The following is a 27,707-nucleotide window of genomic DNA, read 5'->3' as shown; positions in this document are numbered from 1 at the left end:
TTCAGGGGTCTCCACAGAGGCCATCAAAATGTCGTATTTTGGGGAGTATTTTTGGGTAAGTAAGATTCACTCTTATTTTGGTGGGGTGTCCTGGAAGGGCTGTGGGGGCTTTTATGGAGATGGAGAAACCTGGTGGCTTGTGGGCAGAGTCTTGGGCAGATGGACGGTTTGCAGGGGGTAGAAGTTAAAGTGGGAGGAGTCAGGCTGGGTTTGAATCTATAGCCACAGATGTCATAGGCCTTGTGGTCTTGGGCACATCACAGCTTGAACAGGGTGACTGAGGCCCAAAGTAGGAATCTCTTACCTGAAGTTGCCCAGTGAGAAAGTACAGAGTCAGATCTCAAACCCAGGGCCAGACCGAGCTTCCAGGATCATTCCAGCCAGGGAATTTCCACGTCTTCCCCATGCTGGAGAGTTGGGGGGTTTTCTTGACTTGACCCCCAGGGCCCTGCTCACCTGTCTGCTCTCCAGACGGGGGACCACATAGTGTGACTCAGGGAGCCAAGTGAGACAGATTTGTTTTTACTCGTTCACTCTCTTCCTCCCTGTCACCACCACCACCCACCCAGCCCACTCTGGGAGATGTTGGAGCCCCCAGGAGACTGCCTCCCAAACCTGACCCTGAGGAACCCTCAGTCTGGGGGACACAGAGCTAGTAAGACACCTCTAGTCCTACTGAGTCAGGACAGAGCCCAACCTTGGGTGTGCCAGAGAAGGAGCAGGATGCAGAGCTGTGTTTGCCATGGGCTTTGAAGGATGTCAGAAAGGCATTCTGGGCAGGGGGAGCCACCTGGGCAAAAATAAAGAGGTGTGACACGGGGTGGCCAGTGGAGGGCACAAGGACTCCTCTTGCAGAGCCAGGCTAATGGGGAGACACAGAGGAGATGTGAACAGGAGAATAGGGTAGGACCCAGGGCAGAAAGCCCCTTCCTTGGTTGCAGGCCCAGAGCTTGCAGAGAGGAAGCCCGTTGCTAGGCAACTAGTTACCCCTGGCAACAGGCCTTTCTCCCTCCCCAGCTGGGGCTCCTCTTACTAGCATTTGCTTTCTTAAAGGGGCAGCACCCCCTTGCCACCTGCGGGCGGTGGGTAGAGGGGTGGGAGGGATGGGAGGAGGGCTGGACCTCCGCCTTCTTTCCAAGGGTCACAATCCCTGGATTTGCCTTTGAATGGCTGTGTGACCTCATCCAAGGGCTGCCCCTCTCTGAGACCCCGGTGGCACTTTGTGTAAGGGGGTTTGACCTTTTGAGGATCAGTTGTTTCCCACATTTTGCAGTCCTGACAGGGGCATCTACATGTATTTTAAATTCTTTCTAATTGTGTGAGGCAGGCAAGTTCACAGCAGAAAATTCAGACTAGCAAAGAGAAAATAGTAGCCACCCCTAACCCCTCCCTCCAAAGATACCCTGGTACAGAGTGGATAAGAGCTTTGAGTTTGGGATTTGAATTGGGCTCTTCTGGGAGCGCTTGGGCAAGTGACTTTGCATCCTGAAGACTAAGTTTCTCCATCTGGGAAAGGGGAATGAAGCTCCTACTTCCCCAGGGCTCGGGGAGCACCCCAGAATGTCCGTTTCTCTTTTATTTGTTTATTTATTTATCTATTTATTGGCTGTGTCTGATCTTAGTTGCAGCATGTGGGATCTTTCACTGTGGCGCACGGCCTGTCTAGTTGTCGGCTCAGTAATTGCACTGCACAGGCTCCAGGGCGTGCAGGCTTTAGTAGTTGTGGCAGGCAGGCTTATTTGCTCAGACGCATGTGGGATCTTAGTTCCCTGCCCAGGAATCGAATCTGCGTCCCCCGCATTGCAAGGCAGATTCTTAACCACTGTGAGGGAAGTCCCCTGTCTATTTCTTTTACTTAATGTTTCTTTTAATCTATTGTTAGTATTGCTGGCTCTTTGCTGGATGATGCTGGGGCCCTGACTGATCTGAAGGAGGCTCCACTTGGGAGAGATCAAGCCAGACAAGGATGCCCCAGTCTTGTTGGGCCAAGGCAGGGCTGGAGGCATGGAGGGCACTCGGGGGAAGTTCTCCTGAAGGACATGATCAAGCTGTATTAGAAAGATCTCTTGGGTTTCCTTGGTGGCTCAGTGGTAAAGAATCCGCCTGCCAATACGGGAGACACACGTTTGATCCCTGATCCAGGAAAGGCCCACATACTGCAGAGCAACTAAGCCCGTGCACCACATCTATTGGGCCTGTGCTCCAGAGCCCGGGAGCTGCAACTACTGGGCCTGTGCTCCAGAGCCCGGGAGCCGCAACTGTTGAGACCATATGCTGCAACAGTCGGAGCCCTCACGCCCTAAAGCCCGTTCTTCCCGACAAGAGAAGCCGCTGCAGTGAGCAGCCTACACACTGCAACTAGCGAGGAGCTTGCACACCAACGATGCAGCACAGCCCGAAACAAACAAGTAAATCTAAAAAGAGAGAGAGAGAAACATCTCTCTGGGCCTGGCTGGAGAGCAAGACTGGTGTCCAGAGGTTCTGATAGGAGACATAGGCTCAAGACAGCCCCTCCCAGGACCCTCGGCTGCCAGCCCAGCCCGAGGGGGTCAGACACTGCTGGGGGTTTGCCAGGTCTGGGAAACAGGCCAGCAGTTGGCTCTGAGTCAGCTCCAGATGCTGGCCTGGGCAGCAGTGCCTGGTGCAGCCTCACCCGAGGATCCCCTGGGTGGGGTGGGCAGGGGGCTGCTGGGGTTGTTTGCTGAGGCCTCCCCACTGTACTTCCCAGGTGGCGCTAGGCGCAAGAGATGTGGGTTCGATCCCTGGGTCGGGAAGATCCCCTGGAGGAGGGCATGGCAACCCACTCCAGTATTCTTGCCTGGAGAATCCCATGGACAGAGGAGCCTGGTGGACTACAGTCCATGGGGTTGCAAAGAGTGGGACATGATAGTGACTAACCTAGTGACTTATTCGATGAGGAGCGCTGCCTTTGGAACTTTAGAGGACCATGATGTGGATCATTGCATATGAGAGGTAGATGACTCCCTGCCCCCATCTTAATGAGGAGCCACTGTAGGCTCGGCGAGAGACATGACTGGTCTGGATCACACAGTGTAGCCCTAGCCCCGCCTCAAACCGTGGTGACCCCAGAACTGGGAGAAAAGGGGTTCTGTGCAAGACATCAGCAGACACCAGGGTAGAGGCTCTGTCCCCACCAGCACCAGGCAACAGCAAAATAGCTTGTCCCTCTATTCAACAAACTCAAATGCCCTTTCTGCGCCCTGCCCTGCACTGCACATTGCCGGGTCCTGAGAGAGTATCAGGCCCACATCTTGCTTTGCGGAGTCCTCAGAGGGAATTTTCATGTTGAAGAGAACAGAAAATAAGGCTACGGCGACTTAAGCAACAGGGGTTGTATTAATTCATAAACTTGAAGAGTTGTGCAATAGTGTGGCTTTCAGGGTTGGTTTGGTCCAGCACCTCTCTGCTCAAGATGCTTTTTTTTTTAAAGACTTCATAACCAAGACCTTTGTTGCAGCACACAGGCTCCAGAGTGCCTGGGCTCTGTAGCTGTGGCTCGTGGGCTTCGTTTCGCCACAACATGTGGGATCTTAGGTCCCTGACCAGGGATCGAACCCTCATCCATTGCATTGGAAGGTGGATTCTTAACCATTGGACCCCCAGGAAAGTCTCTCAACACGCTTTTAATTCAGACCCTCAAGTTCAGCATCTTTCCAAAATTCATGGTTTCCATTTGGTTTCCAGGATCTCCTGTGACCACATAATCTCTCATTTATGGAAAGATACAAAGAGAAAAACAGAGGGGAGGAGACCAAAGAGAAAGGAGCAAACAGAGGTGGAGAGATACGTACACATTCGCACAGAAAGACAGAAAGATTGCGAGAGAGGAAGATAAGAGTGAATGAGACTGCCTCTCTCTCAGCTATGGGACAAGAATCCCGGCGTCTTTTCTAATTAGACCAAATTAAGGTCCATAAGCCAATCCTTAGGACCAGGGGAAATGCAACAGGTGACTGGCTCAGGCCAGAACCGACGCCTATGCCAAGAGTGTGGACTTCTGCCAGTTAGCTCTTCAGCCCAGGCCCCTGTTGCTAGGCATCCTTGACGTCCTCTCCATCCCCTTTCTCAATCTCCATCCTCACCCCCTGCAGGGAGAGAAAAACCATGGCTTTGAGGTCCTGTACCACAGCGTGAAGCAGGGGCCCATCTCCACCAAGGAGCTGGCAGACTTCATCCGGGAGAGGTGAGGTTCCCCAAGCCCTATCCATCCCCGTGGCCAGGACCTGAAGTCCGCACTGCCATGCCCATCTTGTACTTCCACCCAGGCTCTGCCCCCTTTTTCCCGTGCCCATCCCACCCTGACAGGGCACCACATTCTGCCAGAAAGGGTCCTGATCCCTGGGGTCTCCAGGAACCAAATGAGCTTGAAGATCCTCCTGACCGACAGTTCTCAACACTGTCAGCCCTATGCCCCATTTTAAACAATAATCACCAGACTTCTAAGGCCTCCTCTTGTAGAGATGATAATATGACCTACTTACAAGGAGAAATTTGAAAACTCAATCTCGGGCCCTGAGTACGATAAAAGAAAATACGTGTTCGATGAAATAATCTACATTTCAGCTTGTAAATGCTCCAACGTCCCAGAAAACACAATAAACTCAAATTGCAAGGCAATCTCTGCTCCCCAGCCCCTCAGCAGCTGAATGCCCGTTAAATCCGGGCAGAGAGTCCAGAGGATTATTAACCAGGTTTTTCCTCTCTGAGGCTGTCACACAGGAACTGTCACAGCCATGCTCCGTTTCATGAGGCTTCAGACCCTGGATCCATCCACTATTGTCTGTGGCACCCCATGGGTGCCTCTGTCAAAAAATACCCCAGTGGGTAACTAGTTTAAACTGGGCACATGGCTACCCCAAACAAAACTGAAATTCTATTAGGATGAAAATGTGAGTGGATATTAGGTAAGCATTTAGCAGTGTCTGTCTAGAGGGAATAAAGAAATCTGAGTTTATCTTCTGCAATTAAATGAGACAAAGCACATGAAACATACTATGTCCTCAAAATTTTGTTTACTTGCTCTTGCTGCTGCTGCTGCTGCTACTGCTGTTAGTAAAATTTTATTTAAGGAGGAAAACCTCTCCCGTGAATTTCCCAAACATCTTCCCCTGCCAGGGGGCTGTATCATTCTCCTGGAGGCCTCTGCTCAGATGTTTGAGATGGAGAAACTGAGGCCCAGGGGTATGGGGCCTGTCCCAAGGTGCCCAGGACCTTCCCCATCCTTTCCCTGTCCTCCTACCCAGGGCCACCATCGAGGAGACCTACTCGAAGGCGATGGCAAAACTTTCCAAGCTGGCCAGCAACGGGACCCCCATGGGGTGAGTGGGCTGTTGGTGAGGCAGGAGTCGCCAAGGGTGTGGGGGTCCCTGGGGGCCACAGGAGGCTGCCCTTGGCTGTACATCCCTTCACACTTTTGATATGTGGGGTGTGGAGTCATCCCCCTGCTTATGGGCTAATTGGACAGAGGAATATGAATGTATATATAGGTGGCTCAGTGATAAAGAGGCTTGCAGCTGCCACTAGTGGTAAAGAATCTGCCTGCAGTGCAGGAAACTTGGGTTCAGTCCCTGGGTGGGGAAGATCCCCTGAAGAAGGAAATGGCAACCCATTCCAGTATGCTTGCCTGGGAAATCCCATGGACAGAGGAGCCTGGTGGACTATAGTCTATGGGATCACAAGAGCTGGACACAACTGAGCCCACACGTACAGTGGTAAAGAACCTGCCTGCCGATGCAGGAGACACAGGTTTGATCCCTAGGTCAGGAAGATCCCCCGGAGAAGGGAATGGCTACCCACTGCAGTATTCTTGCCTGGGAAATCCCACGGACAGAGGAGCCTGGCGGGCTATAATTCATTCATTCATTCAGTGGATATTTACTGAGCCCATACAGTGTGCCAGACATTGTTCGAGGCACCAGGGAGCCCAGGGGCAATCAAAACAGATCAAGCCTCCAGCCACCTACATGCCCTGTTCGTAGGGTGTGCGTCTGGGATATGTGGCAGATATTAACCACAAACACGAACAAAGTCCTTTCCCAGAGAGAACAGTGCTAGGAAGGGGATGAAATAGGAGCATTAGAAAGTAGGCACTATATCTGGAGCTGAGATCTCAGTAATGAGAAAGAATCAGGCGTGGGGGTGTCCGAGGGACAGAGACCCAGGGAGGTGGCTCAGCTAGTGCAAAGGCCCTGAGGCAGCCGCACACTTGTGCATTTCAGGGAAGAGCAAAGAGGCAGGCGTGGCTGCAGGGCCTGGGCACAGTGGAGATGACGTGAGGGAAAGAGGTGGGAAGGGGAGTATCGGGCTGGGCCTGGAGTCCAGACAGAGGACGGCGGGCGTCAGCCTAGGTGGAAACTCCTGCTCCGACGTTCATTTGCTGAGGGGCCTTCGGTGAGGGACGGGGCCTCCCATGCCTCAGTTTCCCTGTCTGCTGCGGGCCTACCTTATGTGATTGCAATGGGGATTAAATGAGTTCATGTATGTTCATGTTTAGCAGGGCCCAGAACACATGAGGTGTCTGAGCCAAAGCTGGCCGTGCTGGGTGAGGGGTCCCTTGCTGAGGGGTTGGGGTTGGGCCTGCTGGGCCCTGGGTGTGACCCCCACGTCTCTGTTTCCAGGACCTTTGCCCCACTCTGGGAGGTCTTCCGAGTCTCCTCAGACAAGCTGGCGCTCTGCCACCTGGAGCTGACGCGGAAGCTTCAGGATCTCATCAAGGATGTGCTCCGCCACGGGGAGGAACAGCTCAAGGCACACAAGAAGGTCTCTGCCTTGGTTGCCGCTGGGCCGGTGGGTGGGGAACGGCTGTGGCTCCTAGGATCCCAGGACTTCTGGGGCCTTGGAACCCCAGCTCCTGGTGTGTGCCCCTGAGGGTTCTGTTAATTCCATGACATCAAACTCAGAATCTCACAGACCTGAGCATTGTTGAATTTCAGACTCTCAAAATTCTAAGAGCATGGGGTATGCAAACTACAGCCAGCAGGCGATGGCTAGACCATCACCTAGAGCTATGAGTAATTTTTCTACTTTTAAGGGATTGGGGAAAAAATTTTTTTAAAAAAAGGATATATTATGGTGTGTGACTATTACGGGACATTTACATTTTAATGCCAGTAAATAAAGTTGTGCTGGCCACAGCCATGCCCATTCACGTTCAGATCTCCTGCGGCTGGCTTATGAACTGCAGTGGCTGAGTTCAGTGTCAGATTTACCACCTAATTCTTCACAGCAAGTCTGCTGACCCCTGAGCTAGAGTGTTAGAAACTACATATCTTGTTATTTGACATTTCTAGACTCTTTTTTTTTTTTTGGCATAAACTTTATTCTTTAAATGAAGTTGTTTCAGATTTAAATTGGAGGGTAATTGCTTTGCAATGCCGTGTTGGTTTCTCCCATACAATAACATGGGGCTTCCCAGGTAGCTCAGATGGTAAAAAATCCACCTACAATGCAGGAGACTGGGTTCCATCCCTGGGTCAGGAAGATCCCCTGGAGAAGAGAATGGCTACCCACTCCAATATTCTCATCTGGAGAATTCCATGGACAGAGGACCCTAACTCCATGGGATCACAAAGAGTCAGACACAACTGAATGACTAACACACACATATATATTCCCTCCTTCTTGGACCTCCCTCCCTCACCCATCCCATCCCGCTCCTCTATGTCATCACAGAGTGCCAGGCTTCTAGACTCTTGACAAAACTAAAATCCTGGAAGAGCCAGACCTTAGACTCACAAGATTCCAAAATATTTGAAGCTTATCTAGAGTCATAGAGGGTTTGCATTTACAGAGCCCTAGAATCTGCAGTTTTTAACCCCCATTAAGGAAGAGAGTTGTAGTACTTCATACACTTAAAAATGGTTAAGGTGGCAAATTTTACGTTATGTGTATTTTACCACAACTTTCTTTAAAAAATTAAAGAACAAGGAAGTTTTCTCTGGACTGATATGGAACAATCTTGACAATGAATTATTAAGTGGAAAAAGCAGTCAGTTAAACAGTATGGCCTGTCACCATTTGTCATAAAAAATGGGCATATTCACTGATCTTCATGCCAGTTATTTCAGGGAATGTATCATGGTAATAATAGGAGGTTTGGGATTTCCTTGGTGGTCCAGTGGTTAAGACTGTTTCTAATGCAGGGGGTGTGGGTTCGATCCCTGGTCAGGGAACTAAGATCCCACATATCTGCCTTGCAGCGGGGCAAAAGGAAAAAAAAAAAAAAAAAAGACTTCATAGTAAAAAAAAAAGGTGGGGGGGGGGAGGTTTACCTGAGCTCACTCCTTAAAACTTTCTGAAATGTGAATTATGTGTAAATATTACCTACTTAAAGAGTTAAAATTTTTGAAATTCATAGAATTCTCAGGAAAAAAGTATTCTGTAGGACTTGGAACCCCACAGATTTGGGAGGCTGGGAATTTCATGGTGTGTACCAGGGTCTGCTCAGGTCCTGCACCCCAGCAGGGCCTTCAGGGGGTCCTCATGCTCTTCCCCACCCCCACAGTGCAAAGAGGAAGCGATGGGCACCCTAGATGCCATACAGGTCCTCACGGGGGTCAGCCAGCTCCTGCCCAAGTCTCGCGAGAACTACCTGAACCGTTGCATGGACCAGGAGCGGCTGCGGAGGGAGAGCACCAGCCAGAAGGAGATGGACAAGGTGGGCGCACAGCTGCAGGTCCCCAGCCACCACTGGCCCACACAGACCCGAGGGGTTTGCCGAGAGGTGGCGGGGCTGCCTGATGAGAGCGTGAAAGCATAGCACAGAGCCATGGTCGTTGAACCTGCATGACCACACCCTGGGCACCCCGGGAGTCTACGTGCTGGGGATGGGGCCAGGGAGAGTGCCCCGAGTGTCCCTTTCCCAACCCCGTCCCCTCCCTGTGTCTCCTAGGCGGAGACCAAGACCAGGAAGGCAGCAGAGAGCCTGCGGCGTTTGGTGGAGAAATACAACTCAGCCCGTTCTGACTTTGAGCAGAAAATGCTGGACTCAGCTCTGGTAGGAACTGGGCCTTGGAGACCTACACATTCCTGGGCCCAGGATGCTATGGGCCTCAGAAGTCCAGAGCCTTCCAAACCCTCGACTCCCAGAAGCCTTAGAATCACAGGCCAAAACTGTAAAATTCTAGAGCCAGTTAGCTCTTGTTGTTGTTGTTGATGTTATTATTATTTCAAAGACCAAATCAGTTCTGTGCCTTAATTTCACCATTTGTAAAATGGGGACAGTAATACTACCTGCCTCATAGACTTGTGAAGATTAAATGAGTCACCATATATGAAATTTTCAGACTACTACCAGGTGCATAGAAACCACTCTATATGATGTATTATTATTATTATTGATGAGGTTTTTCAACAACATGGGGCAGGATTTAGAAGCCAAGAGTCTCCTGACATGTCATGGTGACTGAAAAGCCTGGATTCCTGGTCTAGCCTCTGTCCATCACCAGCTGTGCAACCTTTGGCCAGGCACTGCACCTCTCTGGGTCTCTGTCTACTCAAAGGTTTAAAAAGCAGATTGGGAGCTCAGGATTAAGAATTAGATTTTTTTTTCCTTCGATTTTGCAGTGATAGAACGTTGCAAGCAATAGAAATCTTCGTTCAAACTGACAAGGAGACTTACAGGCTCAGGGAACTGAAAAGTTCAGAGTGGGGCAGAGCTTCAGGCCTGGCTGGATCCAGGTGCCCAAATGGTGTTGGCAGGAAGTTGTGCCTCTTTGCTTCTCAAATCTGTTTTTCTCCCTGAGGGCTTCATTCCCAGGCAGACATACCCTCCTCAGTGTCTCAGTGTGTGTGTGTGTGTGTGTGTGTGTGTGTGTGTGTGTGTGTGTAACAAAGTAGCCACCAGCAGCGGCCCCATTTATCTACCAGCTCATTGAGTCAGGATAAGTGTTTTTTCTATGATTCCAGCAAAAGTCCCAGAGCTCTTACCCAAATCAATCACTGAGGCCAGGGGGTTGGAACATTCTGATTGGTCAGGTGGGGTCACTAGCCACACCTTCCCATTTTGCTCCTCCCCTCCTGTCTCAGCGCTTCCAAGCCATGGAAGAGACCCACCTGCGGCAAATGAAGGCACTGATGGGCTCTTATGCCCACTCAGTGGAGGACACCCATGTGCAGATTGGGCAGGTGAGTGGGGCTGGGAGTGGGGAATGAGGTTGGGGTGCTGGGCAAGAAGGCCCTGCCTGGTTACAGACTCCGTCCTCCTGGCCCAGGTGCATGAGGAGTTTAAGCAGAATGTAGAAAACGTCAGTGTGGAGATGCTGCTGAGGAAGTTTGCAGAGAGCAAAGGCACAGGCCAGGAGAAACCTGGTGAGTCCGGGGCATCCATGGGAGTTGGGCTGTGGAGCCACAGCTATGGGGAAGGAACGGGATTCAAGAGCCTAGAGAATGAACCTCCCTGGGCTTCATTTTCCTCACCAGAAAAATGGGGTTAGAAAAAGGAAAAGCAAAATGGATGGATGAAACTTCCCTGGTGGTCCAGGGGTTGGCTTCTTCCCGTGCAGGGGATGCAGATTGAGTTCCTGGTCAGGGAACTCCCACATGCCTTGCAGCCAAAAAACCAAAACAGAAAACAGAGACAGTATTGTAACAAATTCAATAAAAGACTTTTAAAGTAGTCCACATTTTTAAAAATAATCTTTTTAAAAAACGGACTGAAGACAAATCTAACTCAGCAACCTACAGAGGAAGAGAACTTGATGCCTAATCTTACAGATAAATCTCTTGCCACTAGACACCAGAGAGGTCTTGAATGCCAGGGTCAGCCTTTCAACTGTTTCCCTGAGGGCTCAAGGGAGCCCGTGAGGATTATTGAGCAAAAGGCCCATTTGAAAATGTCCCAGATTACAGGGTCAAGGAAGAATTGAGAGCCCAAGTTTTAGGGTCACGTCTGGGTTTGCATCTTTCCCTTGTTACTCATTGTGTCGCCTTGGGCATCTGTCTCGCCTTCTCTGAGTCTTAGTTTCCTCTTCTGTAAAGTAGGGATGATAGCGCCCAACTAATGGTGTCGTGAAAGTTCACTGTTGCTGTTGTTCAGTCGCTAAGTTATGGCTGACTCTTTGCAACCCAATGAACTGCAGCACGCCAGGCTTCCCTGTCCTTCACTGAGTTTGCTCAAACTCAATGGACATCATTGAGTCAGAGATGCCATCCAACCATCTCATCCTCTGTTGGCTCCTTCGCTTGCCCTCAGTCTTTCCCAGCATCAGGGTCTATTCCAGTGGGTCAGCTCTTTGCATCACGTGGCCAAAGTATTGGAGCTTCAGCATCAGTCCTTCCAATGAATATTCAGCGTTCACTAATTTGATGCAAATAAAGGACAAAATGTGTGCTTGGCACACAGTAGGTACTTTAGTAAATGCTGTTTACATCCTTAGGTCTAGACAACCACTAGGGTCTGTCTTTTCTCCCTCCCGTCTCTATAGCTCAGCACCAGCTCAGGCTACCTCTCATTGTGTGAACCTCCATTCTTGTTTTTCACTGGCTCCAGATTTCTCATGCCCTGCTCCTGCTCACATAACCTCTGTGGTTTCCCATCACCCTTGGGAGAGAGTCCCAGGTCCTCATCCTGGGACTTAAGGCTCAGCCCACTGCACTGACATTTATGATCCATCCTCTGACCCACCCAAGTTCTACCCAGAAATTCTGGAAGTAGAAGTAACTCAGGCAGTCCCTCCAGTCCATCCCAAGGTGGCAGCCATCCAAGGCAAGACCAAGAACCCTTGGCCCATCCCACTCATGACTATCTCCGAGACTGGTTCAGCATCTTGGCTCATGTCTTGGACCCTGACTCACCTTAAGCTCAGACCCAGGTGCCATTGTGTGGCCAAAGGTACATTGCTACCCTTCCCAGGCCCAGTCCCCCTGCCTGGCTGAGTTTCTCAATTTTTTCTGTCCCAGGGCCTTTGGACTTTGAGGCGTACAGAGCGGCTACCCTGCAGGAAGGCAAGTACGTCTGGGCCTGGATGCCCAGGCTGGACCATGGGGATGAGGGAGGCAGATCTGAATGGGAAGGGGACCTCCACCCAGGGCTCATCTGCACCCCTTCATCTATTTTCAGCAATGAAACGTTTGCGTGGAGCCAAGGCCTTTCGCCTCCCAGGACTGAGCCGGCGGGAGCGGGAGCCACCTACAGCTGTGTGAGGAAGCTCCCCAGCCCCAGCCCTGGCCCAGGCTAACCCAGGATCCCTCCTCATTCCTAGGCTCTCCTGGAAGTCCTCTGCTTAGGGTAGCCCAAGAGAATTTCCATTCCAGGCTAGCCCAGGATCCCTTCTACCCAGGCGAGCCCAGAAGCACTTCTGTCCAGGCTAGCTCAGTATTACCAGTGCCCAAACTAGTCCAGGGGGCTACCCAGATGGTACTAGTGGCAAAGAACCCACCTGCCAATGCAGGAGACTTAAAAGATATGGGCTCAACCCCTGGGTGGGGAAGATCCCCTGGAGGAAGGCATGGCAACCCACTCTAGTATTCTTGCCTGGAGAATCCCATGGATAGAGGAGCCTGGCAGGCTATAGTCCATAGGGCCACACAGAGTTGGACACGAGCAGAGTGACTTAGCACACACACGAGGTCATCCAGAATTCTCCTTTTGCCAAGACTAGACCAGGGGCGGCCTGTTCCAGACCCATCCAGGATTACCCCTGCCCTGGCTGGCCTGGGATTTCTCCCTGGCTGGGCTAGACTTGCTGTTTCCCTTATCTCATCTAGCCTGGTAATTCTACCATTGTCAAGATAAGCCCAAGAGTCTCTCTGCCCAAACTAGTACCAAATTCTTCCCTATACCCGTGGTCTCCCTGGCTAGACCAGGGTTAGCCTTGCCCAGGCTAGCCCAGAATTCTTCTCTTTGCCCAGGCTGGCCCTGTTATTTCCCTGCCAAGGTGAGCCCTACATTCAGGCTGATTTCCAAGTCTCTCCCCTTCCAAGCTGTTTGAGAATGCCTCATACTCAGCTAACTCAGACTCACTGGCCCCAGCCCCAAGCTAGCCCCAAGGTTGCCCCACCTGCAGGGCTGGCCCAGGACCACAGAGCCACCCAGGGGACTGCCTGCAGGTTCTGCATCTGGTGTTGGGGGTGGAGGGGAGGGCCAGCGGAGGTGGCGGAGCAGACACTGACATCTGCTTCTCCATCCGCAGAGATTCCCTGGAACCTGATTTAGGGGTAAGTGCCACGGGAGGGGCCCAGTCCTGCCTTGCTCCGCACTCCCATGTCTGGAAACCACGCCTGGAGCACAAGGGGCTAGAGGTCACATGGCTTAGGGACCAGGTTCCAGTCCCGCATTGGCTGCAAACCCCCATGGATGATGTGGGAGGGACCAATATCCTCCTTTCGCTTCAATTTGCCCCTCAGGACAGGTAGTGGCATGTTCTCTTCCTTTAAGAACCTGCCCACACACCGCGGGAAGATAGTTATTGCCACTGGGGTTCTTTTTTGATCTGAGTCAGGGCCCAGAGGTGGGAGGCGGGCATGGCAGGGTGAGATGGGAGGTTTGGTACTGGAGAGCCTAACGCACTGCTTGCTTGTCCCTCCCCAGACTTGTCCAGAGGTGGATGAGGAAGGTTTCACCGTCAGGCCTGATGTCACCCAGAACAATATCCTCCTGGCGCCCTCTGGGGGCAGTTGTTGGCACAACAAGGACAAAGCTCCATCCACAGGGATCCACCCACCGTTAGCAACCCTCTCTGCCTGCATTCTTGGTGGAGCCTCCAGTTGTGAAGCAAGCCGATTCAAATACAGACACTCACCCTGAGGGGTCAGAGCTGAGCAACAGAGAGAGAGGAGGGCTTGGTTATCACAGGGCGGGGAGCAAAAGGGAAGAGGTGGTCATGTGTTGGGGTTTAGCAGCTGAATAGTTTACTGATTAGGTCAGGGAATGCTTATATAAGGGGCTTCCCAGGTGGCACTAGTGGTAAAGAAATGCGTGCCAATGGAGAAGACACGGGTTTGATCCCTGGATCAGGAAGGTCCCCTGGAGGAGAAATGGCTACCCACTCCAGTATTTTTACCTGGGAAATCCCATGGGCAGAGGAGCCTGTGGGCTACAGTCCATGGGGCTGTGAAGAGTCAGACACGACTGAGTGAGCATGCGCACATTCTGTATGAAGGCTTGTGGGGAGAGGAGCATGGTGGCAGATGCGTGGTGTCAAGGCGAGGGGGGCAAGTGATGAGAGCGGAGATGGGGCCGCACCCCAAAGGGGTATGAGCAGGAAGGGATGGGTGTGAGGGCTGGCTGGGGGGAGCCAGTGTTGGTGCCTTGACTGCAGTGCACGCACAGCAGAGTCCACCCACTTCTCATCCAGCGACTCCGATTTTGATGATGAGGAACCCCGCAAAATCTACGTGCACATCAAGCCTGCTTCAGCCCGGGCCCCACCCTGCAGTCCCAAGGCAGCTGCGGCCCAGCTCAAGGCCACAGCGGGCAGCCTCATTCTTCCTCCCGGCCCCGGGGTGAGGCGCCTGGCCCCGGGGTGAGGCATGGGGAGATGCCCTGCGTGGGGCGGGGGCTCCAGCCGAACGCCCCCCCAACCTGATGCCACCCTTTTGTCCGCAGGGCACCATGAAACGCCATTCTTCACGTGAGTAGTCTGTTGAGGGCTCTTCAGTTGACAAGAGGCCCGTGAAAGGGAGACTGGGCCTGGAATGTGGGTGTGGGTTTGAATGTCAGCTCTGCTGTGTGACTTGGGGCAAGCTGCTTGCCCACTCTGATCTCACTCTCCTTTAATGACGTGGGGTCATTCCTTATGAGAATTAAATGAGAGCCAAAAGGGATCACTGAGGCCGGGAGAGAAGCCAAAAGCTGGAGACAAGTTGGCTCAGGTTCAGATCGCTCTCGGCCTGATTTGCTGGTCACTTTCGGTGGCTGACTGGACAGCCCCAAGCCTCGGTCTCCTGGTCTGCGGAGTGGGAAGCCGTGCAGGCCTGGCGACGGGAAGGCTCAGGAGGTCCATCTCTCACAGGGGACGCTGTCGGGAGACCACAGAGGCCTCAATCTGCCCCAAGGGCCAGCAGGTGGGTTCCATGGGGGTGGGGCATTGGGCCCACATGAGTGGGCAGGTGGGCGGCCGGTCCCCGACACCACCTCTTCCTCCTCCTCCCCTGCTGCCTCCCCAAGTCTCTGACTCCCCTTCTTTCACCCTGGCAGGGAGTTAAGGACGTGCCATTTTTGAGGGACCACTTAGTCATTCATTTGATGAACATTTATTGAGTGCTTTGTGTGTACTCCTGCTGTTCTGGGTTCCAAAGATAAATGATCTAGATAGATCCTCCTTCTCAGAGTCACATTCTAGTGGCTTGGATTTGTTAGATAGTAAGTACATTAGAGCATATTTGATGCTTCTAAGTGCTGTGAAGAGATGAAAGCAGGGACCATGATGGAAAATAGGAGTGAGTGACTTTAGGTGGGGCCGTGGTGGAGGGGTCGCAGATGTGGGGAGGGCCTGGAGCTGACTCCAGAAGAGGAGCAGGACGTGGCCGTAGGGAGATTTGGGGGGAACAGAGCTCAAGACCAAAAACAGGGTATGCCAGGGTCCTGAAGTGGAAGGGAGGAAGAGTGGAAGTAATAGCACGCACCCCGCCTGTCCAATCCGTGTCCCCAGCTGTGCAGAGAAGCTGCAACCGGATGAGCAGGTTTCCAAGAACCTCTTTGGACCTACCCTAGAGTCCGCCTTGGACCACGAAGATTTTACAGGTGATGGGGGTGGGGCTTCGGGGTGTGGGCGTGGCTACAGGGGGTGGGTGGGGCCACTACCAGAGTAGGAGGCTCGGATAGGCTTTGTGGGTCAAAGTGAGGGTGGGCGAGGCCACAGCAGGAATGGGCGGAGCTGGAGAGAAGGTACGGCGTTTGTGGGAGTGGGATGACAATAGCGGGTGGGCGGGGCATCAGTAGAGATGGACAAGGCCTGCTGAGGAGGGCAAAACATTGAATGGGGGCGGGCCATCCTCAGCATGGGCGTGGCCTGTGAGAGGATTGACAGGACTCCGTATGAGTGGAGTCTGGAGCTGGCTGTCCCCCTTCCCTCCCCCAGGCTCTAGCAGCCTCGGCTTCACCTCTAGCCCCTCGCCTTTCTCCTCCTCGTCTCCCGAGAACGTGGAGGACTCCGGACTGGACTCACCATCCCACGCGGCACCGGGTCCCTCCCCGGATTCCTGGGTCCCACGCCCCGGCACCCCACAGAGCCCACCTACTTGTAGGGTGTCACCCCCGGAGTCAAGGGGCACACAGTCCCTGCTGCCATCAGACTCGCCACAGCCCATTGCAGCATCCCCGAGCCCCTGGGGGCCGGAGGCTGGGGCTGGAGGAGGTGAGTCCCTCTACCCCGGTCTGAGAATTTTCTGAGCCCTGGGCGATGAGAGAGTTCGTAATGTGGCCAGGGCCTGAACAGGGACACAGCTGGGACCCAGGCAGGCAGAAACCCTAATCCTTGCAGGGACATTAATAAGATGAATGTTTAACAAGGCAGGAGGTGACAGGTGCCTGGTGACGGCTCGGAAGCGTCCAAACTGAGATTTGATGGAGGTGAGGATGAAGCCATGTGGACTCCAGGAATGGAATTCTCAGCAGAGGAATGTGCAAAGGCCCTGGGGTAGAAGGGGGCTAGGCCCTTGAAGAACAACGAGCAAGGAGGCCAGCGTGACTGAAACAGAATAATGACAGGGAGAAGGAGGGAGTGGAGGGGGAGATGTCGACAGGGAGATGGGACCAGATGGGGCCCAGGGATCCCAGGGAGAAACGTGAGTTTTACCCCTAACAAGGTCAGCCACAGGAGGGAGGGGCTGTGAGCAGAGAGGGGTGAAACCTGCTAGGGTTACAGGCTCTCTGACCACTTGGTCGGTGAGGATGGGAGCTGGAGACCAGGGAAGTGAGTCCAGGTAAGTGGTGATGGGGTGACAGTGGGGAGAAGCCGCTGGTAGACATGGGGCCCAGAGAAAAGAGGAGTCAGAGCGGAGGGTCTGAGAGCAACTGAGAGGAGAGGGAGGGGCAGAAAGAGCAGGAAGGATGGGGCGGAAGAAGCTGGGGTGGGGGCGTGCAAGGCCGGGAGGGAGGAGGGGATTGGGTGTGGGCTGGCTTCTGGGGCCTGAGTTAGAGGGGCTGCAGGCTGTGGCCATGTGAGATCCCCAGCACTGGGGGCAGAGGGTACCATCCTTGGTGTAAAGAAAGAGCCTGGTTGGAACTGGTTCAAGGGAGGGCTCAGGGCTCAGAGGAGTGAGTGCAGAACACAAGTGTAGACAGATGAAGTTACCAGAGGTTTATCGTAGAATTAAGGTTCTCAACTGGGCCGGTTCTGCCCCTTTATTCTCCGGCACACTTGGCAACAGGATCACTGGTACTTGACTGTCACCACTTGGGGGCAGGGTACACCTGACGTTTGCAGAATGGAGGCCAGGGAGGAAGACGGCCCCACCACAGCAAGGGATCTGACCCGGTTGAGAACCTTGGGACAGACAGCATAGTGTGAGGTGTAGGTGGGCAAGTAAGCGTTTGTAGATGGAGCAAAGCAGGAATACTAGGGAAGCAGGAGAGCAAGGGGAACTGAGGTGTTAACACTGAGATTAGTTAAATTAGAAGGATGTGACTCGGACACTGGCCAGGGTGGGAGACCCTCTCAGAGAGGATGAAGGTCATAGAATTGCCAAATGTTGGATAAAAGGTCTCTGCCAAATCCGCCCCCCGCAACAGTGTGCCTGCCTTCTGAACATCCAGCCCTTGTTTGCGTACCTCCAGCGATCGGGAGCTCACCCCTTACTGAGCCGCCAGTCTAGTGTCTGGGAGACTCAAGGTTGCATGTGGTGTCTCCAGTCCTGTCCAGCACCTTCTCTGCAGCCCGAGGACTTCTGACCATCAGGGGGTTTCCCCCTGTGAGCCCGATTCTCGGATTGGGGCTGAATTCTTCCCCGAGAGGCCCAGACAGCAGCTGAGCCATGTCTGTGCTTACGCTTGTTCCCTAGACTTGATGCCTGTACCTGCTGACCTTGCAGTCAGGGAGGGTCTGGCAGCCCCATCCCGGAGACCGCGCTCCAGGAAGGCATCCTGTCCCCTCATGCGCAGCAATGGAGACCTGGTAGGGTCGGGGGCAGCAGGAGCTGGGCTGGGGGGGTCGCCTCCAGGATCAGCCTCGGGGCACTTCTGCCAGGGTGTTCACAGGCCGGCTTCTCCTCTTCTCTTCCAGTCTCGTTCCCTGAGCCCCTCCCCACTGGGCTCTTCAGCTCCCAGCTCTATCCCTGAACGGCCCAGCTTCGCATCCCAGACCGGACATGGTATGTGGATCCTCTCTGGGCTTCAGGGTCACCTTCTCCAGTCCGGGTGGGTGGCCAAGTGATACAACAGAGGCTTTGTCGCAGAGGGCGGGGGTTCGGGAGCCTGGGACCTGTGCTCACTCTGTCTGTCCCCCATTCCCTCCCTGCCACCCCCAGGAGTCTCTCGGGGTCCCAGCCCTGTGGTCCTGGGCTCCCAGGATGCCCTGCCCGTGGCCACTGCCTTCACTGAGTACATCCACGCCTACTTCCGTGGCCACAGCCCCAGGTACACAGTGGTGGGGCAGATGGTGACAAGCAAACAGGGCTTCCTGGGAGCTGTGCATCTGGGTTCCAGCAGGGCCAGCATTCAGGGGGGTTTCCTGATCTGCTTTACCATGGAATGGCCTCGGACATGGAGCTGAATGACTAGGCCCATCCTGAGAGCAATAGGAGCCATAGGGGGCATTTGAACAGGCTAAGGCAGTGATGTGGGCTTCCCAGGGGGCTAAGTGGCAGAGAATCTGCCTGCCACGCAGGAGATTCAGGTTCCCCGTGTCGGGAAGATCCCCTGGAGAAGGAAATGGCAGCTTGCTCCAGTATTCTTGCCTGGAAAATCCCATGAACAGAGGTGCCTGGCAGGCTACAGTCCATGGGGATGCAAAGAGTCAGACATGACTTAGTGACTGAGCGGGTGTGCACACATACACAGGCAGGCAGACAGGGCACTGATGTTTCCATGGTGGAGCGGAGCTCCTCCGAGGCTGCTGTGGGCATCACACTGCAGGAGCAAGACCAGAGGCCAGCCCACAGAGCGGGAAAGGGAAAGGTGACTCGAGGGACCAGGAATAATCTGGGGGCAGTGCCCAGCCGAAAGACACCGTAAGATAAAGCCACAAAGAGTATCAGACCCAAAACCCAAGCTGAGGACTGAATGGTTTGCTTTGAGCTTCCTGGTGGCCTAGGGGAAAAGAGAACTGGGGAAGGGAGTGTCCCTGTCTCCTTCAGCTCACTGTGGATTCTTCCTGGTGTCTAGATTGCTGTCCAGGCAGGGACACAAGGGGAGGTAGCTGGGGCTGGGATGCTGCCTGGGTCAGGGCCTTGCTGATTCTGATGGACCTGGTGAGCCACAGGCTACAGTGGAGCTAGTAGCGAGGGGAGGAAGAGGGGCTTGGTAGAGCCCTAAGCCAATGCCCAGTTTCTTCAACTCCCCCCACCAGCTGCCTGGCTCGAGTAACTGGGGAGCTGACCATGACCTTCCCTGCCGGCATCGTACGCGTGTTCAGCGGGACCCCACCCCCTCCCGTCCTCAGCTTCCGCCTCGTGCATACGGCCCCCATTGAGCACTTCCAGCCCAATGCTGACCTGCTCTTCAGGTACCATTAGAAGAAGGGGTGCACAGTTAGGTGGTACCAGGGGCTGGTGGAGGCCAGGCGCTCCCCGGCCCTGAATTTCTGTTCTGCCTCCTGGGATTTGCTGTGTGACCTTGGGCAAGTCACTCTCCTTCTCCGAAACTCACTTTCCTTCCCTCTTTTGCTTCCCACCACTCCCCTTTCCTGGGAGTTACACTTTCCTGGTCCCAGGGTTAGCCTGGGAATCTGCATCTTCAGGAGGCCTTTGGTGTAGGCATCTCCCAAGGGTTGGGGTGATTCTTCTTGGTCTCTGCAGTGACCCTTCCCAGAGTGACCCAGAGACCAAAGACTTCTGGCTCAACATGACGACTCTGACTGAGACTCTGCAGCGCCAGGCAGAGCAGAATCCAGCTGCCTCCTACTACAACGTAGTACTCCTGCGGTACCAGGTGGGCCGGGTGGATGGCGTGGGGCAGAGCGGGCATGGAGGATGGTGGGCAGGGGCAGGGTGAGCAGGCAGCTCTCACTGGGAAGAGCAATGGGAGTGGGGGGAGCTGTGGAAGGTAGGCAGGGTGGGCAGTGTAAGGCAGGACTCTGCTGGGGCAGACGGCTGCATTATGCAAATTAGAGAGGGCCTTTTCCCAGGGCCTGTCCCCAAGACTATGTTAGAATGAGGCACTCTACTGCCCTCTGCTGGACATGTCATGTAGTACAACCTCTCATCAACAAAGAGCTCCCTTGGGGTATCAGGAGCCCCTCGGTTGTCACAGGCAGTGCAGAATCAGGCCATTTGAATGCTGGGTGGCATGGCAGGGGCAGCATGGCTGGACAGTGTGTGGTGTGGCAGGACAGGGCAGCTCAAGGCACATCCTCTCTCCTGTTCTTGCTCCCCCTAGTTCTCCCGCCCCGGTCCCCAGTCCATGCCTCTGCAGCTGAGCGCCCACTGGCAGTGTGGGCCGACACTCACTCAGGTCTCGGTGGAGTACAGCTACCAACCCGGTGCCACAATCGTGCCCACGCCGCTCACCAATGTCCAGATCCTGCTGCCCGTGGGGGAACCTGTGACCAATGTCCGCCTGCAGCCGGCTGCCACCTGGTGAGGGCGAGCGGGAGGCCGGGAGAGGCTCAGAACCTAGTAGGCCGCCCTCCGATGCAGCAACTGATGGGTCCACTGTAGGCCTGACCATTCACTGTGGGCTCACCTTGCTCAGAGGCTTCCCAAAGAAGCTTGGTGTTAAAGAACCCATCCACCAGTGCAAGGAGACGCAGGAGACGTGCATTCAGTCCCTGGGTCAGGAAGGTCCCTGGGAGGAGGAGATGGCAGCCCACTCCAATATTCTTGCCTGGAGAATCCCCACGGACAGAGCAGCCTGAGGGCTACAGTCCAGGGGGTCGCAGAGAGTCAGAGAGGACTGGAGTGACTGAGCGCGCTTGCACGTGCCTTGCTTGGAGCTAAGGGCAATATCATTAACAAAAGTAACGTCTGACTCCAAAAGCTTCCTATCTGTTAGGCGTGTCCTACATCTCTGCATACACTGACTGGTCGGGGCTTTTAGCAATCCCTTGAGGGGTGGATCACCATCATCCCCACTTACCGAGGGGGAGCTGAGGTATACAGAGGCAAAGTCATTTACTGGAGGTCACACCAGGATGTGAACCAGCCACCCACTCGTGGCCCCGGGCTTTTAGTCACTGTACAACTTTGTTTTGTACAAAAGGTAGAACCAACAACCAAGAAACCGAATTTATAGGACCAAATGCATCACCTACATGTGCTATGAGGCCGAGGAGCCTTCAGGAAACAGCTGCTCCACACCCCTGCCCCCATTTTCACACATGGGGAAACTGAGGCCAGGGAGGGGACATGGCTTTCTTGGGTCATGTAGCCAAGAGGCAACTGAGCTGGGACCCTGGGCTCCGAATATCTTTTCTGGGAAAGACCTGACCTGATCTCTTGATGCCAGGAACCTGGAGGAGAAGCGGCTCCTATGGAAGCTTCCAGATGTGTCTGAGTCAGGGGGTGAGTTATGGTTGTATATAAGGGCTTGGAGGTCTCAAACGGGATGGGCTTATTTAAACTAGGGAAGAGGGGATTCCCTGGCAGGCTAGTGGCTAGACTCCACGCTTTCACTGCCGAGGGCGGGGGTTCGATTCCTGGGCAGGGAACTAAGATCCCTGGGACGTGGCTAAAAATGTTTTGTAAATAAACTAGGGGAGAACTAGGGATGTGCTGGAAGCAGGGAAATGTAGGCATCAAGGAAAGCTTAAAAGGGCTTTGACAATGCGGAAAGAGAGGGCATCCCAGGGGGCGGGCACAGGAGGTGCACACAGGAGGTGCAAAGGCCCTGAGACAGAATTCCTTTGGAAACCACACACAACCCCAGCAAGACCAAAGGAAAAGGGCGCAGGACAAAAGAAGTCGTCAAAGGGAACAGAGCCACAGGTCAAAGGGCTTGGGTGCAGGGCTGAGGAGGAGCCCAGGTCACTGGAGGGCTGGGGTGAGGAAAAGGGCACAGCTGACCTCAGACCTCCCCAGGCTCTGGCCGCCTGTCTGCCAGCTGGGAGCCATGCTCTGGGCCCAGCACGCCCAGCCCTGTGGCTGCTCAGTTCACCAGCGAGGGGGCCACTCTGTCCGGCGTGGACGTGGAGCTGGTGGGGAGTGGCTACCGCATGTCGCTGGTAAAGAGGAGGTTCGCCACAGGTACGCCCTTGCCCTGCCACTGCGCATCCCCGGAGCCAAGACCAGGCCGGGCTCTGAGTCCCACTCATTGCTTCTGCTAGGATGCAGGGGGAGGGGAGACATTTAGGGTGTTTGGAAAAGATAGGTGGGTGTTGGGGCCTGGAGACCCAAGGTGGCGGGTATGGGTGGAGAGATGGGTGGTCACAGCCCCAGTGAAAGGGATCAAGACGTATCCTCTATGGGACTTCCCTGACCAGCCAGTGGTTAAGATGCCATGCTTCCACTACAAGGGGCATGGATTCAAGCCCTAGTCGGAGAACACATGCGCAGTGCAGCCAAAAAAGAAAAAAAGAAGTGTCCCCTGGCTGGCTGGCGTCCTTGCGAGAATCCAAGGCAGGGAGCCGGAGGCCCCACTGGTACATCCACCCCCACCCCCATCCCATGCTTCTGTCCCCACGAGCGGCTGCTGGGGTCCATGGGACCCTGGAACAGTGAGTTACAGGGGTGTTTGGGAGAGCTTAGGGGATCCCTTCTCCCCTCACCACTCTGTCTCCACAGGGAAGTACCTGGTGAGCTGTTAAGCCCGCAGAAGCTGACCAGCATTGCTGGCCCCAGCTCCGCCCTGCATCGTGGTGCTCGCTGACTGCTTCCTGCCCTCCTGCTGGACCCGGGGGCTCCCCACCTGGCCTCCCCTGAGGCCCTGACTCCATGGAGAGGATCCCCGTACTCAATTTGGCTGAGCCTGAGATCCACTCCTGCTCACGCCAACTCCCGTGCAGGTCCTCGACCTTTTGACGTTCTTTACATAAACACTCTATTTTCTAATAAAATAAATAATAAGACTTTTCCTGCACCAGGAAGTTTCCTTCACGTTTCCAGAGAGGAGAGGAAGAAAAGATGGATGGGTAGGAGAGAGCTAAAATTCCTAATGATCTTACCTCCACCCCTCCACCCTTACCTAGCCAGTGCAGGGTGATATTGAGGCAAAAAAAGCCAAATATGAACACCCCCAATCCCATGAATACCTCCAGTCCCGTGGGCTGGTGAAAGAGAACACGGACTAGAGGAACCTAGAGGGGGATGCCAGAAAGACTTCCTAAGCAGAGGGCATTATAAATGGGGCTTTGAGGTTTGAGTAGAAGTTTTCAGGCTGGCGTGGACGTGCCAAGCAGAATAATATGAGTTGGCATCCCAGGCAGTGGGCACAGGAGGTGCAAAGACCTCGAGGCAGGATTCCTTTGCAAACCACACACAACCCTGTGGGACCAAAGGAAATGGTGCAAAAAGCAACTAGTATAAGAAAGCGAATAGCTCACAAAAACTGACTGAGGACTTGCAGCCACCTACAGCTGTGAGCAAGACAAAGCTCTTGGAAGCCGTGAGGCTGTGAAGCTGAAAAGACAGGGTTTAGAGCTAGCGGCTGTGTGACTGAGCCAGTAACTTGAGCTCCCCAGGCCTCATCTGTAACCCAGCTCACTAGGTGCTTGTGAGGAGGTCATATACTTTAAAGAATGCCTGGTACAGAGTAAGCACTCCAGAAGTCCTGGTATTCTCTTATTTCCTGGGGGTCCCCGGGTGGAAGGTGGGGACCTCAGTGCAGGTGGGTAAGGGGTGGCCTGAGGGAGGGCCAGGACAAGTGAGGTAGCCAGCATACTGCGGTGGGGAGCAGGTCTGAGCTTGATGGAAAGTCCTGGGTCCTGGTGGACATGTGGGGATCCTGGGTGCCTGACCCTGAAGGCCATGGAGATCCCAGGGACGGCACCAGCGCACATACTTTGCTGCCTCCAACAGGACTTTAGAGCCAGCGCAGGTGGGTGCTTCCCCTCACAGGCCCTCGGCTCCTCAGCTGCAGGTTCATAGCCCACACTCACCCTAGGTTCCCTGAGTTCATGAGCCCTATAAAGATGCTAGAATCAAATGTCAGAGCCTACGGGACTGTCCCCACCCTCCAAGTCTTTGCACACGTGCATACATGCGTACGCGTATTCTCAGTGGCTTTGACCCCTCCAAAGCCGTCCCTTTGCTAGTCCTGTATGGCTGAAAGGCTGGAGTGCCACGTCCACGCTGTGGACCAGAGCATGAGGAGACACTGATGTTTATCACAGCTCTGAGCATTATCTGGGTTTGGGTTCTGGCCCATCTGATAAGAACCAGGAAAATGCTACCTCCTGGTGGCTTTCATTTGCTTTCCTTGGGTTACAAGTGAGGCTGGGCAACCTTTAAATCACATCAGGCATTTCTGGGTGCAGCCTCTTAAGTGCTCGGACATCCAGAACTGGTGTGACAGGTGTCTATGTGGGAGGGTGAGTCCCAGGGGGAAGGTGGGATCCCCGTTGAACTGGCCAACCCCAGGCAGGCAGCCCTGTCTGGTGGTTTACAATGCCCTGGTCTCCTACACCTTGGAGGCCTCCAAACACAAAGCTATTAGGTGACCAGCCAGAGGCCACCCCTGGTAGGTGAATGGCCTGAGAAATTTTTTTTTTAATTGAGGTGACATTCGCATAATAGAAAATTAATGATTTAAACAATTCAGGGACTTTCCTGGTGGTCCAATGGCTAAAACACAGCGCTCCCAATGCAGGGGCCTGGGTCAGAGAACTAGATCCCACACGCCACAGTGAAAAGATCCCTCCTGCAGCCAAATAAATAAAACACTTTTTTAAATACAAAAGAATTTAGTGCCCTATAGCACAACCACAATGTTGTCCCCTCTAGTTCTAGAACATTCTGATCACCCCAAAAGGAAATCCATTCCCATTAGCTGCCACTCCCCATTCCCTCCAGGCCCTGGTACCTACTAATCTGCTTTCTGACTCTAGAGATGTGCCTGTTCTGGACGTTTCACACACGAGGTGGTGTTTCTAGCCTGGCTTCTTTCACTCAGCATAGCATTCATTGCAGCGTGCGTCACTGCTTCCTTCTCTGTCGTGGCTGAATAATATTCCAGGTTGTTTTCATCCACTCATCCTTTGATGGACACGGGTTGTCTCCACCTTTTGGTGATTGCCTTGTTCTACTATAAACACGGTGCACACCTGTTTGAACACCTGTTTTTTATTTGTAGCGGGGTGGATACCTAGGAGTGGAATTAAATTCCTGGGTCATATGATAATTCCAGTCTGTATTTGAACCCAAGCCCTCCAGCCCCCCGGTTCTACCCTGAAAGCTTTTGAAGCTACCCTGGCTGTAATAGGAGACTCCAGCTTCCTACCCGGCGGGCCAGCCGGGCTGGGCGAGCCTGGTCAGCTCCCAGGCCCACACATTCGAGGAGGGTGGGCTGGGGGGAGGGATGACACAGGAAGGGGGCCCTTGCCTGATGCCGAGAGGGATGGGCAGAGGCACACCCCCCAGATCTGTTGTCTGATTAAGCTCTCCTAACCAGGCTCTTGTGCAGAAGGAAATGGCAACCCACTCCAGTACTCTTGCCTGGAGAGTCTCATGGACGGAGGGGCATGGGGGACTACTGTCCAGGGGGTCGCAGAGTCGGACAGAACTAAAGCTAAAGCGACAGAGCACGCGCGTGCACACACACATGGGGCTTGTGAACGCAGGAAACCCGAGGGGGCCCCATTCTTTAGAGGAACTTTAAACCAGGAAACCTCAGTGGGTTCCATAGTTTGAAGGTTTGTCATCGCGAGAAAGTGCAAGAGCCAGGGTCTCTGTGCCCGAAAGTGATAGTCACTCAGTCGTGTCCTACTCTCTGCGACCCCATGGACCGAAGCCCTTCAGGCTTCTCTGTCCAAGGACTTCTCCAGGCAAGAATACCGGAGTAGGTAGCCTTTCCCTTCTGCAGGAGATCTTCCCGACCCGGGGATCTGAGGCCTGAAATGCCCCCATTTGAGGCAGACACTTAATGTCATCACTCTTCAACACCCGCAGAGTAGCTCATGCGGTTGCTCTGTGCTGACCTTGCTCCCCAGACCTGTCCCAGCTGGACGAGCCCGGGTGTAGCTCCTCCACTTTACAGATGAGGAAACTGAAGTGCAGCCAGGACCTGTTCCTCTTCCTCCTAGGGAGGAAATCGCGATGGGGCAGGAAGTAGAGGATGGCTTGAATCACCACCTGGCTTACACCTGTGGACTGGAGCTCTCCTCCGCAACCCAACCCATCTAATGTGCCAACACCAGAAAGTTCTAGACACTCAAACAGCAGCACAGGTAGGGTTCGCATCTTGGCTAGCCCCAACCTCAAGAATCTTCCAATCTGACTTGCAGCTTTGCGAATGCCAGCCCCGCGGCACCCGGACGTCTGGGAGCTCCGGATAGACTATGGGGTTCTGAAATATTGTAACCCCTTGAAGAGCCACTGGGATCAACTCGCCTCCTTGCTCCCCCCCACCCCCTGGACACACACACACCCTCTTAATAATTTCTTATCGAACACACGCTGGACCAATCCTGGGGCCCTTTGCCAGAGGTAGGAAGGCGCCTCTCGCACATCTCCGGCCTCGGAGAGCTCACTCTCTGGCTCCAGACTCCCCCAAACGGGGTCTGGAGCCGGGGTAGGGTCGGAGGAGGCGAGAAGCCGCGGGCTTGGGCCATCCGGCCAGTGGAGGGGCAGGGGCGCGGCCGGGGAGGGAAGGAGGGGCGGGGCCGGCCGGAAAACTTAGACCCGGCCCCCCAGGAAAGCGGCTCAGCTAGGGTGTGGGGTCCGGCGGGAGGCTGGCAGGAAGGCTTGAAGCCTGGAAGGGCGGGGCCTCGCGCGTAAATGAAACTCCTCCTCCTGCTCCGGAGCAGAGGGGTCGGAGGCTGGACGGTTGTCTGGGGGTAAGTACTGGGGCCCCTGAGGATCTGGTGGAACTCTGGTGGAGGGGCGGAGTCGGGGCTCTAGGGAACCTGGACTGGTCCCTGGGGTCGCGGTATCCTGCTGCGTGTACCCTGAAGTTTGGTGGTGGTTTAGTCGCTAAGTCGTGACCAACTCTTGCGATCCCGTGGGGGCGGATCCCATGGGGGGAGATCTGGAGCCCCGGGTCTCGAGAACCCTGTTGCCCTCACCCATCGGTAATAGTAGTCGCCTGCCTCCCACGGCAGACTCAGTCCTGACCCCTAAGGAAGCCTCACTCACGCCTGTGGAATAGGGGGACACCGAGGCCCCTGATCCTGTAACTGTCCCGTTGCAGCCGTGGTGCACACCCCCGCCTCCCGCCTTCCTCCTAGGATAGAGTGGGAACCGAAAGAAGAGTGGAGTGCGCTTTGTACCCGCTGACCATTACTATTACTGTTAGCGTTATTGTTGAGATTGTTAGCACGCTGATTGGGAGGGTCTGGGCAGGAACAGCAACAGCCTTGCCAGGCGCTGCACCAGGTTCCCGCACTGGACCCCAGCTCACAGTTGCCTTTGGGATTCATTCAGGCCTGATTCATTCAGGTCAGCCAGTGCCTGGCTATATAGCTTGCTTCTGATTGCTCCTGCTCTCTGAATGCACCTCA

General features: G+C 54.3%; 1 protein-coding gene across 1 annotated transcript; it reads left to right on the top strand.

Annotated features, from left to right (window-relative positions):
• FCHO1 (FCH and mu domain containing endocytic adaptor 1) lies at nt 1-22,859 on the top strand. The gene is made up of 26 exons (XM_052643110.1): nt 1-55; nt 4,113-4,204; nt 5,265-5,339; nt 6,639-6,780; nt 8,525-8,677; nt 8,912-9,016; nt 10,048-10,146; nt 10,233-10,329; nt 11,920-11,964; nt 12,080-12,158; nt 13,152-13,176; nt 13,550-13,607; nt 14,285-14,463; nt 14,567-14,591; nt 14,973-15,024; nt 15,612-15,703; nt 16,041-16,316; nt 17,962-18,074; nt 18,183-18,270; nt 18,427-18,535; nt 19,467-19,622; nt 19,915-20,047; nt 20,495-20,694; nt 21,563-21,618; nt 22,135-22,299; nt 22,837-22,859. The coding sequence occupies exons 1-26, from the start codon at nt 29-31 to the stop codon at nt 22,857-22,859; spliced, it is 2,664 nt and encodes an 887-aa protein (XP_052499070.1). The 5' UTR covers nt 1-28.
• Nucleotides 22,860-27,707: the final 4,848 nt, after the last annotated feature.

The sequence above is a fragment of the Budorcas taxicolor genome, chromosome 7 (assembly GCF_023091745.1).
Source record: "Budorcas taxicolor isolate Tak-1 chromosome 7, Takin1.1, whole genome shotgun sequence".
NCBI classification, from domain to species: Eukaryota; Metazoa; Chordata; class Mammalia; order Artiodactyla; family Bovidae; genus Budorcas; species Budorcas taxicolor.
Note: the sequence above shows the minus strand (reverse complement) of the source record. Positions and strands in the feature narration are given on the sequence as shown.